The sequence below is a fragment of the Silene latifolia genome, chromosome 5 (assembly GCF_048544455.1).
Source record: "Silene latifolia isolate original U9 population chromosome 5, ASM4854445v1, whole genome shotgun sequence".
Classification (NCBI taxonomy): Eukaryota; Viridiplantae; Streptophyta; class Magnoliopsida; order Caryophyllales; family Caryophyllaceae; genus Silene; species Silene latifolia.
Genome location: NC_133530.1, coordinates 36,094,063 through 36,107,666, shown reverse-complemented (window position 1 = coordinate 36,107,666; position 13,604 = coordinate 36,094,063). Strand labels below are relative to the sequence as shown.

At 36.8% G+C, this 13,604-nt stretch overlaps 2 protein-coding genes across 3 annotated transcripts; both read left to right on the top strand.

Moving 5' to 3' along the window:
* Positions 1-4,460: 4,460 nt before the first annotated feature.
* Positions 4,461-5,723, top strand: LOC141655218 (uncharacterized). Its single transcript, XM_074462309.1, has one exon. The coding sequence runs from the start codon at positions 4,461-4,463 to the stop codon at positions 5,721-5,723; it is 1,263 nt and encodes a 420-aa protein (XP_074318410.1).
* A 1,575-nt stretch (positions 5,724-7,298) lies between these two features.
* LOC141657261 (multifunctional methyltransferase subunit TRM112 homolog A-like) lies at positions 7,299-11,192 on the top strand. 2 transcript variants are annotated; one of them, XM_074464426.1, is made up of 2 exons: positions 7,299-7,438; positions 10,614-11,192. In XM_074464426.1, the coding sequence occupies exon 2, from the start codon at positions 10,664-10,666 to the stop codon at positions 11,030-11,032; it is 369 nt and encodes a 122-aa protein (XP_074320527.1). In that variant the 5' UTR covers positions 7,299-7,438; positions 10,614-10,663; the 3' UTR covers positions 11,033-11,192. The 2 variants fall into 2 exon arrangements, with proteins under 2 accessions (XP_074320527.1, XP_074320528.1); XM_074464427.1 differs by having other exon boundaries at positions 7,307-7,442.
* The last annotated feature ends 2,412 nt before the right edge of the window (positions 11,193-13,604 follow it).

Genomic DNA, 13,604 nt, shown 5'->3' with positions numbered 1-13,604 from the left:
ATAAGTGGTTGATGTTGTTGTTGGTTGTTGCGGTTTGGAGGTGGTGGTGCTGTGGTGGTTGGGGTAGGAGGTGGTAGGATGGTGGTGATGGTGAAAGAAGAGTTGTTAGCATAAAGTTACACTTCTGAGGACTAAAGTTACAAATTTACGGACTAGAGTTACACTCGTTAGTCAATAAAATTACACCTTTATTGACTAAAGTTACACTTTTGAAGGACAAAAGTTACACTTGAAAGGACTAAAGTTACAATAACAAAATATATTAATTCAAATTCTCACATACAATTCACTATTATGACTAAAGTTACAACTCCAATGACTAAAGTTACACTTAAAAGGGGTAAAATTACACACGTAAAAGTATAGAAACCACAATACGACTAAAGTTACATCTAAAATGACTAAAGTTACAACTAAAACGACTAAAGTTATACTCGTAAAAAAATAAAGTTACATATACTTTTGTTAAAATTACATAAATTCCAATTTATAAATTCAAATTTTCATATACAAAATGACCTTAAAGACAAAAGTTTCACTTATGAATCAATAAATGAGTAAAGTTACACTCATAAAGTAATAAAGTTACACTAAGAAATGATTGGCTAAGAATGGGACTTAGGGACTCAACCAAATTTGTGGACTTACACGAACCCGACTTATATATATATATATATATATATATATATATATATATATATATATATATATATATATATATATATATATATATATATATATATATATATATATATATAGAGAGAGAGAGAGAGAGAGAGAGAGAGAGAGGTGGGATCCGGTGAGAACGACCATTCGGTGAGAACGGTGAGAACGCACTAGATACATTAGAATATATATAAAAGTTGTTTTTATTTATTTATTTTTTTTATTTTTTTTTTTTTTACCAAATCTCATATACACTTTTAACTGAAGTAAGTACACTTTTTTATCAAAATTCTATATACGCATTTTAAGAATGTAGATACACTTTTTTTTTTTTTTTTTTTTTACCAAATCTTATATACACTTTTAAATAAAGTAGGTACACTTTTTTACCAAAATTCTATATACACATTTTAAGAATGTAGATACACTTTTTTTTTTTTTTTTTTACCAAATCTCATATACATTTTTAACTAAAGTAGGTACACTTTTTTTATCAAAATTCTATATACACATTTTAAGAATCATTTTTTTTTTACCAAATCTCATATACACTTTTAACTAAAGTAGGTGCACTTTTTTCATGAATCTTAGATACACTCTTGAAATCTCATATATATATACACTTTTAACTAAAGTACTGTACATTTTTTTTAAATACACTTTTTTTTTATCGTAGATACACTTTTTTTCATGATTCTAGATACATTGTTTGACGATGTAGATACATTTTTTTTAAATACACTTTTTTCTATCTAGATACATTTTTTTAAAAATACACTTTTTTCTATGGTAGATACACTTTTACCCGAATCTTATATACACTTTTTAGAAATGGAGATACATTTTTTTTTATTCTAGGTACACTTTCTAGGAGATACACATATTATTTAAAAACTCAACGTGCAACTATTAATTATAACTTATACTCCCTCCGTTCCATTGGGTTGTTTACGTATTCTATTTTGAATCATTCACTTGATTGTTTACATTCTAATTTTGGATATGCTGTTAGCTGTTGAAAGACCAAATTAACCTTACACTGATATGCACATAAACTTTAATTTTGGCCCACCATTATTCATTCATACATGCCTTCACCTCAAATCTCATCTGCACCAGTGCACCACTACCTCCACCACCCTCACGACCACCATAACAAACCAACCCACAACTAGACTACCACCACCATTTAGATTTGACTCGGGACATTGCCTTACTCAAAATAGTAAGATTTAATGATGATAGTAAGACGTTTAAGTATGGGCGGCTAGCACGTAATATTACTATTGGTCAGACCGTATACATGGTTACAACAAGTGACGGTAGAAACCATGAGCATACTAAGGGTACAATCGAATTTGAGAAGAGATTGCATCGCGATATTACAAAAGCAGAAAGAACAGCATATTTTTGCAGAGATACTCACTCAATGCACGACTCTTACCCGATCTCCAACCCCTCAACTCACTAATCCTCATCCACCAGGAACCCAGACCATGCGTGCGTCGGTAAGATGTTGTTGTGCTCCGGAAGAGATCGTGCCTACGCAACACTAGAAACTTCGCCGGAAAATCAAGATCTGAAGAAGGACAATCGACATATGGAGTTCGAAAATTATGGGTTCGAAATGTTCAACGGATTCAATAGAGTTATGTCGGCATCAAGTTATTTTGCGGCGGTCCGTCGTAATTTCTGGTGATTGTCGCCGGCGACGACGGGAGGTGGTAGGTGACGACGACAGATTATTGGGGAATTATTTGAGGGGTGGTTAGGGTTTGAGAGGGGATATGATTTGGGGGAAATGAACTTTGGTTGTGAGTTATGAGTTGTGGCTGGTGACTGGTGAGCAAGAGGGCGTGTATACAGTACTTAGTACAAGGTTAGTAAGGTCGTTCTCACCGTTCTCACCGCCACCGAGTGTTCGTTCTCACCGGATCCTAAATATATATATATATATATATATATATATATATATATATATATATATATATATATGTAGGTGGATAGGTAGGTAGATAGGTATTTTAGTCTAGGGGCTCGTTTGGTTCGCTAGAGGAATTGAAGTTCCAATAAAGTTACAATTCACGTGATTTTGCAATTCATGTGAAATAGAAAGAAAGTGTTTGGTTGGAATGTGGGGAGTGAATTCCATAGAAATTCCGACCTACTTAGGGAGACCTAGGTAAGCAATTTCCCCCATCATGGAGAAATTAGAGTTCTTATGGAACTTCAATTCATGTGATTTGGGGCAAATAAACAACCCACCAAATTTACAAATCACATGAATTGCAATTCAACATCGTAAATTTTTTTAGTGCATCATTAACTATCTTATACTCCATGTATTGCCTCTTGAAAAATGAAAATGATCACTTCTTTGTTACCTTAACTTTGCTGAAAATAGGTCGAAAACATCTTTGTTTGATCACGTGAGAAACTAATACGGAGTAATAGGTTAGGGAGGTTGTAAAAACTTCAAATGAAATGGAGGTGGATTGCCGGAGAGGCTGTATGCTCATGGAGATGAAAAGGGGAGTACTAATTAGGTGAGAGTAATTTAGACAAATTATTTTGCTGGGTGAATTTGGGGTCTTTGATTTTTATAATTGTAACCCTTTGGCTAGTTATAATACGCATTAAGATATAGTTAAAATATTGTACATATATATTTTTGGATTATTATCCCTAATAAAAATTTCGGCCCCATTCTAAATTTGGTCCGAGCTTTGTCCCTAAGCGTTAGTATAACGTACAACTTGTTTCGTATTAGAGCACATTGATCTTGTGGCTTAAAACATTACAATCAAATATATCCACTCACAAGTTTTATGAACAATAGATAGATTTCCTCACTCATCAAGCATTCATATGAGTAAATTTGGCAAGGTGGCTTTTAAAGCTGATATGAGTAAGGCTTTTGATCGGGTCAAGTGGGATTTCCTTCACGCTGTTTACTCAAATTTGGCTTTCCGAAGCGGTTGGTTACTTTGATTATGAGCTGTGTTTCTTCTGTAAGTTATGAAATCCTTCTGAACGGGACTCCTCTTCCGCCTTTCAAACCGCAACGTGGCCTTCGACAAGGTGACCCTTTATCGCCGTATCTTTTCATTCTATGTATGGAGGTGTTATCCTGCAATGTTGAGTGTGCACAAAGGGAGGGAAGATTTCAAGTTATTCGGCTCTGTCGCAGTGTGTCTCCCTTAACGCATCTCTTCTTTGCGGATGATTCCGTTTTCTTCTTTCAAGACAAAGGTACGACTGTGCGCTTTCTAAAGCGTCTTCTTGATAATTACTGTGATGCTTCAGGATAAGTTGTGAATGAGGAAAAGCCGGGGATCATCTTCAGTCCAAACACCACTCTTCGGCGGATGAGGTTCTGTTTAAAAGCTCTCAACATTAAACACAATAAAGGTTTCGGGAAGTATCTTGGCCTTCCGACTGAATTTCAGGAATAAAAAAGGGAAGTCTTTAAGGGGCTTGTGGAAACTGTGACTAAAAGAATTTCTTCATTGAATGGGATCTTTCTTTCTCCAGCTGGGAGACTTACCTTAATCTCTTATGTCCTATCAAATCTCTCCATTTTCTTCCTATCGGTATTTAAAATACCGGTAAGTGTGACTAAGAGGATTAATGCTCTCTTGTCGCAATTTTGGCGGGCTGGAAGTAAATCAGGTAAATGTCTTCACTGGTGTAGTAGGAATTTCACCAGTCTACCAAAGAGTGAAGGGGGCCTTGGTATTCGCAATGTGGACTGCCTCAATCAGGCTTTATTGGCAAAGCATGCGTGGCGGCTCATGTCCGATGAGAAATCACTGTTCTGTTTGATTTTCAGAGAGAAGCTCATGGGATCTTTGGGGCTCGAGAACCAAAGTTGGCTATGTAGTAGGAAATCCCTTTCCTCGGGGGCACGAAGCATCATGCATGGTCTGAAACTTATTAGAGAGCATATTGGCTGGAAACCGGGGATTGAGTCAAATCTTAATGTGTGGGACAAGAAATGGGTTAGTGGCCAAGCTCCTGAGCCCAAAGACTGCCTATTGGATGAGAGCTTTACTTTCTTAAAAGATCTTTGGGTCAAAGACATTTGCTTTAATAATGGCGGGTGGAATGAAGGCCTAATCCGTTTACTTTTTGCGGAGGAAAGTGTGAATCAGATTCTTGCTATCCCTCTTCCTTGCTCTCGAACGAGGGATGAGATCTTTTGGCCGTTCACTAGCAGTGGCGCTTACACTGTCAAGAGTGGGTATGGTATTATCTTCCAAGAGTACTTCAATGAGCACGGGTCCAACAAGGACAAAGAACGGGTCCATGCAGATTGGAAACTTTTCTGTAGGAAAAAATTATGGCACCTCCCAGGTCCCCAAGCTTGGAAAATTCTGCTCTGGAAAATTATTACTGGATCGCTTCCGGTAGGAAGTGAGTTCATTAAAAGAGATTTAGCTTGGGTTTCATCTTGTGCTTTGTGTGGCACTGAAAGGGCCTCCTTAGAGACACTGGATCACCTTTTCCGGGACTGTGCTATTAGCTCACGGATTTGGTCTGGTTCTGTACTGGGCATTAATGTTGGCCAATTCCCCTTTCTTGATGTTCGAACCTGGATAGTAAATTGGATCCTTTATTTTTACAAGTTGGAGGATGGGGTTACTCTGGTTATTCACTTTCTTGCGATCTTGGCGAGTCTATGGAACTTAGGAAATGACACTGTGTTTAGGGGTGATACCTTTCACCCCGAAGCTTTTTTCTCCAAGACTCGCCAGATGGTTAAGGATGTTCTTCAGGCCATTAATAGGATAACCAATGACCCTTTACATCCGCCTGGCTATGCGACTGACGAGCAGGATAATCTGATGGATAATGAAATTGATCTTCAAATGCTCCGTAGTGGGAGACCTTTTTACACTATTGGTTGTTTCTCCTCCTGTTCTATGGTGCGCATATTTGCTGACGCCAGCTGGATTGACTCGTGCCTTGCGGGTTTTGGATGGGTGGTACTTGGGGCGGAAGGCGAAATCAGATATGAAGGATTTATGCGTGGACGGGCTGAATCGCCCCTTTAAGCGGAAGCTCTAGGTATTAGGGAGGCCATTGGTTGGGCACGACAGGCTAGCATTCTTCACCATGAAGTCTCCTCTGATTGTCTCCAGCTTTTAACTCAATGGATAGGGTAGACTACCAGACATCATCATATTTCGGGCATTCTGGAGGAAATCACTTCTCTTACAACTACCTTTCATTGTTTTTGTTTTAGTTATGTTCGCAGGAATCGAAACACTGGAGCTCATGACTTGGCAAAACAAGCCATGAGTTTGCACTAGGAACCTTTCTTTTCGGTTGCAAAAAAAAAAAAAAAAAAAAAAAAAAAATCAAGCATTCATATACCCTTTATGAGGATAGTTTTAAGGACTCTTATAGGGGTTGATCGACCATATCCCTGTAGTTATACATGCCATGATCATCTTAGCCATCTTCAATGAATATAATGCAATCACTTTAGCTATCTTAAGCTAAAGTTAAATATACGAACAATGAAGACTTTAAATATGTTCAAATGAAAAATTATGTAGGACTCGTAGGCTACCTTTGCTACGTGAAGTATTTCAAATCCTATCTCTAGGTAGGTTTTGTTATGTTAATAGAGATCTTATTTTTTGTATTAGGAAAACTTTAATAGTGCATTATTAGCCATATGCATTGATTTGAGATTATTTACCTGTCAAAGAAACAAAAACAACGCGGTTCTCATCATCAATCCATCGCCAAATCGCATCATATATATTAGATAAGGTGAATGAATCAAGTAGGACAGATCGATAATCCACTTACAATATTATTGATCGATCACGTCTTTATAAGCCATGTTTAACATCTTCATAGTTTGTCCTATCAACATAACAAAAGAAATTCATTAGTAAAAACACCGTAACCAACATAATACGGAGTATAAAACATTAGATTACCAAGCAGAAAGACAAATACGTAATACTATAAAACTTGAGATTACAAAGCAGAAAGACAAATAATAATTGTGTTAAGTCTACCGCGACTCGTGAGTCTCCTGTAAGAAGCATTTATATATAGATATAGACATTGTGTCCTACTCAAAATAGACCATGTAACTATTTAGAATATTCTTTTTATTTATTTTTATTAAAATAAAAACTATTCTATTACATCCAAATTCTTACAATCTTCGCTCCTACAAACTCTATCTTTTGGATCAATGTGTTAGTGCTCGTGAATATTGTAGTTCCAGTAAAACTCATATATTATTCATAAATTACAAAATAATAATAAAAAACTTAATAGATTTATTATAGGTAGTTCGTAAAAGTTGGAGACTCCGTAATCACTCAAAAAAAGTTTCCTTTATTAATATAGATAGATAGATAGATATTAATTTCCTCTCTAACTTTCATTTTCCCTTTACTTTTATAAATAAATTTAGGAATGTTAGATATTTGGAGAAAACAATCTCAACCGGTATAAGTATGGAAACAATCTCAACCGGTATAAGTATGGACTTGGACTTCTATTTTTGTTTTTTTTTTTGACAACTGTACTTGGACTTCTATTTTTTGTCTTTCTTTACCAAAAATCCCAATTCTTTCCTTGAACCCAAAATCCACCTCTAGGCTCTAACCCTAAACTCACCTCTAACCATAAACTGAGATTATACGGCAGCCGACGACGATAGTGACCGGCGAAGACGACGACCAGCAAGAAGGATAAATCCCTCTTTTTTTATTCCTATTTCGAATCCATCAATTATTTAGTAAGTATGATTTTAATCTTTTTATTGTTTTTAATTTCATATGCTTATTTGAATTGAATCTCATACGAATTTGCTATTCAAACGAATTTGCCCTTAAATTAGTACTGTATTAATTTGCTATTCAATTGATATTAATTTGTTCTTAATTTCATATGTTTCGTCTGATTTTACTGATGATGATTTGTCGAAGAGTGTGCTAGTTAATGAATGAATGCTTTAAACTTTGAGCTTTGCTTATTTGATTTTCAGGGATAATGTACATGTGCTAGTTAATGCAATGAAATCAGTGGTGTTTGAATTTTATTTTTGCGTATACCTTTCCAATTACAAAAAAATGCATCAATTATTCTAGATAATTGTCCTCTTATTCTTTTGGGGTAAATTCAGTAGAAGAATAAGAAGATTATTTGTCTTAAATTATATACTTTATTTTCAATTCTAATTTCTGGGTTTTTGTCATTATTGTCACTTTCTGGTAAATTTATGGGTTTTCTTCTCTGGACTTTTCAATTAATTATGGGTTTGTTATTATTCTTTTTTTATTAAAAATGTAAATATTGTTATTGGACATATTTAATATTTATTGTTTAGTATATTTAATATTGGAAATCATCGAACAATGTAGAGGACAATGTAGATGGACAATTCTAACAATAGTCATAAAATTTAATTACTTGAAATAATTGTTGTAATTATAGCTACTTGAAACCGATTTATTATATACGGAGTATACAATTAAGACTTGATAAAAACCAAGTATAATGCTGTGTTAATTCCCATATAGAACGTGGGTACTGAAAATGAGGAAATACAAAATGTATTTTTTTGACTTATTGACTTTCAACCACAGAGCGACACATAGGCTTTGTGGTTGTTGCTTTAATAAATAAGATACGATATCAATTCTATTAAAAATCGATATGTAGCTTACACACGGTAGATTGTCGTGAAAACTAAGAGGGTGGTGGCAAAGGCCAAAGGGTAGACAACTTTTTTTTATATATATGGTAGCCAAAATTGGTAGTGAGAGAAGGATAGTGTCATAATTTGGAGTGGGTATAATGCAATTCTTTCGTGTAGCGGAAGAGGCTTTGTGGATTTTGGGATGAGCCATGCCGGGTTTTGGGCGAATGGTTTGCTGCTTTCGCTTAAAAATAATATCTACCATGAGGGGTTGTGGCTGAATTTTAATAGTGACCAAAGGAGTGGTGGTCAAATTTTAGTAGTGAGATAATGCAATTTTGGTGGTAATTTGGCCAAGAGGCTGGTGGCCAATAATTTTGGCGGTGGTTGACCAAAGGAGTTGCGGCAAAACATTAATATTGGGTTTGCTGCAATTCTTGGGGTTGTGTAAGGTGGATTAAGGGTGGTGGTAGTGGAAGAAGATTAACTCTTAATTAAGGTGTTAACTTTTATCAAGAGCCTCACCCTACCACATTTGAAGACCATCTCAATCAAAGCTTTAAGGTTATGATCAACTCAATCACCAATCGGTGACCATATATCTTATATCTTGGGCCATTGAAATTAAGAAACCGTTGCTTAGGAATTAGAAGAAAAGAGTTGGGAATTTGGGTCTTAGAAAAAAAAAGAGGGTAGAGAGTCAGGGTGAGAAATTAGAAAAGCATTGCTTTGTTTTTACTAAATTAGATTTTTTTTTCTTTTCCTACCACTATTATTATTTTAAAACTCTGAACAATGGGCCCCTTTCTAGCTTGGGCCCTAGGCCGCCGCCTCTCGGACGATCCTCGAACCGGGCCTGTTTATGTGCCGGAATCAGTAGCGGAACTAGGATTTTTAGTTGAGGGAAAAAAACTAGTACTCGCTCATCGCATTCATTTGTTTATCTTTTTTATTATTCTTTATGAGGAGTATTTTAATGAAAGTAAACAAATGATTGGGATGGGGGGAGTAATACAATAAGGTAAACTAGCAAAAATGTCAAGAATTTAATTAAAACTTTCAATTTCAATTTCCCCCCTAGCTTTATTGTGCCAGATTGATTAGCTACATTGTTTAGCTGTTGTAGGCTTGTAGCAATCTAAGATGATTATCGATTAAGAATATCTTGTTCCAGTTATGCATTAAAAATGAATGATTGAGCTAGGCATCTCAAGGAAGTTATATAGATATGTTTATTTGTTTTAGAATTTGGGAACTTGAGTTTAAGGGCACTTTCGAGCTAGTTTGCTTACTGTGTTATACGTCGATCAGCGGCAAAACGATAAAAATGTGAATTTTTGATTTTATCAAAGTTATTCTGTTGCATTCTTAACTCTGAAATATTGATCTGACTCTGGCATTGCTCCTGAATTTAGATTGTAGGTTGATTATACGATGGTCACTATAATTTACTCCCTCCTTTCCAATCATTTGTTTACTTCTCTCTCTCTTTGCGAGGGGTATTTTAATCAAAAGTAAACAAATGAATGAGATGGAGGGAGTAGTAAAGATGTTAGAGTTTGAGCAAATTGTATTGGCGGTATGATTCAGATATGAGGTTTTCAAAGTAGATTAGCTGGATACCCCAACAAGGTCGGTCTATGGAGGGTTTCCTTTAGATTGGCCATATAATCATGTCTATGAATACAAGCTCTGTGCTGAGGACCATGATCCTCCCCCCCCCCCTCTGCTGTTGACGGTGTTAGAGATATAGTATCAAAATGCCTTGAGAGCGATAAGAGTCTGCCACTGTTGTAAGCTCAATTGATTGGTTTTTAGGGATGTTGTAGAGAGTGCATCTAGAGTCATTGAACTAGATAGATCCAGTATTAGTCTGTGAGATAATTCTTGAAATTAGATGGTTTGCTTTATGTTTGAAGAATCAATCATTTTCTTAAGATCTAGAGCCCGCTGTTACCTACGACTTAATACTTAATTTGTTGCTGCCCTAGCTGCTTTCCCTTAAGGAGGTCCCATACTCTCATGGATAACTTTATATGTTCTCTACATTTACTCGGTTTCTGCTCAATGTCTTTGACTATTATCAATAACATACTCCGTTGTTCAGAGGATTATGCGAGATTAAAATCCTACAGAATTTGTTTATTAATTATGTATTTTAGCCTGTTGAGACACCAATCTTGGGTGTCTTATGCTGATGTTACACGTACTCCATCATTAATTAATATGACTGGTATATTTTTAACGTTTTGGATGTGCTTGGGTATTGTAGAAACCATACTTTGCTTCTAGACTGCTGCAAAGTAGGGATAAAAGAGAAAAATGAGGCTGCTAACACACAACATGCTATCGTCAAACATAAAGGGAGTGGCAAACGGGTTCCCTTTGAAAATAGAGGCAGGAAATGTCGTGGAGAAGCAGGTTGATTTGAACATTGACTTTCTTAAGAACATTTTCTCCAAGATTGAGTGGAAGGCCTTCGTTGATGCTGCCAAGACGTTGGGGTACTCTGAACTTCCAGAAGATGCCGAGTCTTCTCTGCTCGACAACCAAGATTTTGCTGGCAAATTCCACCATGCTTTGCTCGAGCTTCACCTTGAAGAAGGTGCCCTCATTTGCCCGGAAACTGGACGCAAGTTCCCTGTTACCAAGGGCATCCCAAATATGCTTCTTCACGAGGACGAAGTTTGATTATTCATTGTCTTTGTTAGATATATGCTCTCTGTTTGAAAACGAGCTCCTTAAAAGTTAAGATGTTGGGTTTGTTTGCCAGTTTAGTGGTCTGTATGTTATATTCCCTGAGCACAGATGCCGAGTCTCAAATTTAAATCCGAAAGATTTTTGAATGGCTTCTCATTTTGTTTTATTTTGGCGTAGAGAGGGTTAGATGTATGCAACTTTTACCTTAATGATAACAATATGGAGGACAAATAGGTGGCCTATGATAAACATCGACTCAACTTTTTTTTTTTTTTTTAGACAAACGTGTACTATCTTATATAGACTATAAAAAGAAGCATACATAGTAAACATTACAACAAAACAACACACAAATTACAATACAAACATAGGGGAATTAGATACCCCTAAACTACTAGATGTCGAACTAACCGAGCTAAAATTACAAGCGATACCAACTGAAACAGAAATACGGCATTTCTTAAAGGGTGGATGATAATATTCCTCAAACGGGAGCATGCCAACCTCCTTCCTTTTAGCTGCAATAGCATTCTCAGTGTACCTGCAAAAAAAAAGGTAATTTGTCGACAGAAACTGACAATCTCTTCTTCGAATTAGAGCGGAACCTAAACATTTGACCCCGACGAATGGAATGCTCCACCTTGCGACAACACTTCATGCTAGAATTCTCTTTGAGAGCAACAAACTTAAACTGAACCATAGATACCTTAGTAACCAGAGAGGAATCAGATGAAACCCGTTTCTTTTTGGCGATATGCGAAACAACCTCCTCATGATCCAACAGAGTACTCTCACTCTCAGACTTCAAATACAAAAGGTGATGACGCTCTTCCTGTAAAGGATAAGGAATGGGAACTACTGCTTCCCTTGAAATTGCTTCATGGGGAGTTCCCGTCGAAATTGATTTTGTTGAGATGAGGGGACGAACCCTCAAAGATGACAAAGATCTTGGATGGAAAAAAAGGAGATTCCTCCCGAGTAACAAATTCTCATAATCTTCCGATGACAAACGCAAATGATTTTAAGGATGTCTTTTGTTGGAGAAGGAGTATTTCGCAGGTCTTGTGATAAAATTATTCGAAGGATTACAATCATCCTTAGCTGGCAAGGTCGGATTAGCCTCATTAAGGCTTGCAGATTCCAGAATATTGCCAGAACCAGAATCAAAGGCAGCAATCAGGTTTTCAGAGTCCATAATAAAGTCAATACCAGTCGCATTAGGGCATTCAGAATCAGTAAAAACAGCAGAACTAGTTGTAAAAGCAGCAAGATCAGGAGAAACATCATTCGAAACCAAAGGGGCTCTACTACAAGACGCTTCATCCATTTCAACAGGGATTGCAAACGTATCCCTCACATCATCATCTAGCAACGGTTTCTTGCCTTTCTTGTCTAAGCCCAAAGGATTAAAAGGATAAACGACCCGTTTTCCATTAATATTCAAAACTAACAGTTCGGCCACAGAATTGAGTTCCCGGTTAGCATCATTGTTATGCGGTTCCAATTTTACAGCACGTTCAAAGTCGTTGATAGCCTCGTTGAGAAGATTCAAATGCTTAAGAGCCAGGCCTCTACGATATAGGGCCTTGACATTGGTCGGATCAAAAGATAAGACGAAAGTTGAGTAACAACAAACCCAATTATACCGGGACAACTTCAACTCACAAAGCGCTAGATTTAGGACAAGAGAGAGGCAGAGGGAATAGGCTACGGGCTGCTCATGCAAGGGTGGAAGGCCAAGGAAACATATGAGTTTAAGGGCTTGAGTGTAGTGACGAGCAGCCAAAACAAAATTCCCTTCCCTAAAAAGGGAGTTACCCCTGTCTTTCACCAAATGGACATTGGAGATGGATGGTACCCCCAATTCCATAACTAACTTAGCAAGGTCATCATCATCAACCCCATCATCATCCACAACAACTAAATCACAAAGATTCAGAAGCAGAAAACGATATTCCATCTAAGAAAACAAGAAATATAGCCCGGAAATATGAACAACTACTACAAAGCAGAGAAGACCGAAAATCCCAGGAGAATCCCGACTGAAGGACAACAAAGCGGAAAAACAGAGGAAGAACTAGAGCTAATAGACGACTAAAGAACAGACGATTAAACTAAAAACTACAGCAACAAACCATCAGAGGAGAGAAAGACTACCCGTGAAAGGAAGCAGGAAAAAAAACATGGATTAAATCGAGCAAGTAGATCGAGAGGCGGACATCATCGATGATCAAAAGCAGGTATTTTAAGCTTCCCATCACAAAATAGGTGCCGTTGTTGTAGTAAAGAAACCCTCACCGGCGACCAGGAGGAAATTGGTGATGGCCGCCGGCGAGAGAGGGTAATTTGAATAAGCGGTGGAAATAATTAGGGTTTTTTTGATATTTTGTGAGTGATGGTTAATTAGAATAACTAGCTTAATGAATCATTTTGCTGATGCCCACAAGGTTGGTTCGTGTAATGTCTTAAAAGGGCTTGGGACGGCGTGACACCTGTTTTGAAGAAGACAGATTTAGAATACCATTGAGTGACCTTTTCTGCTAGCTTATAAATTTGCAGCATG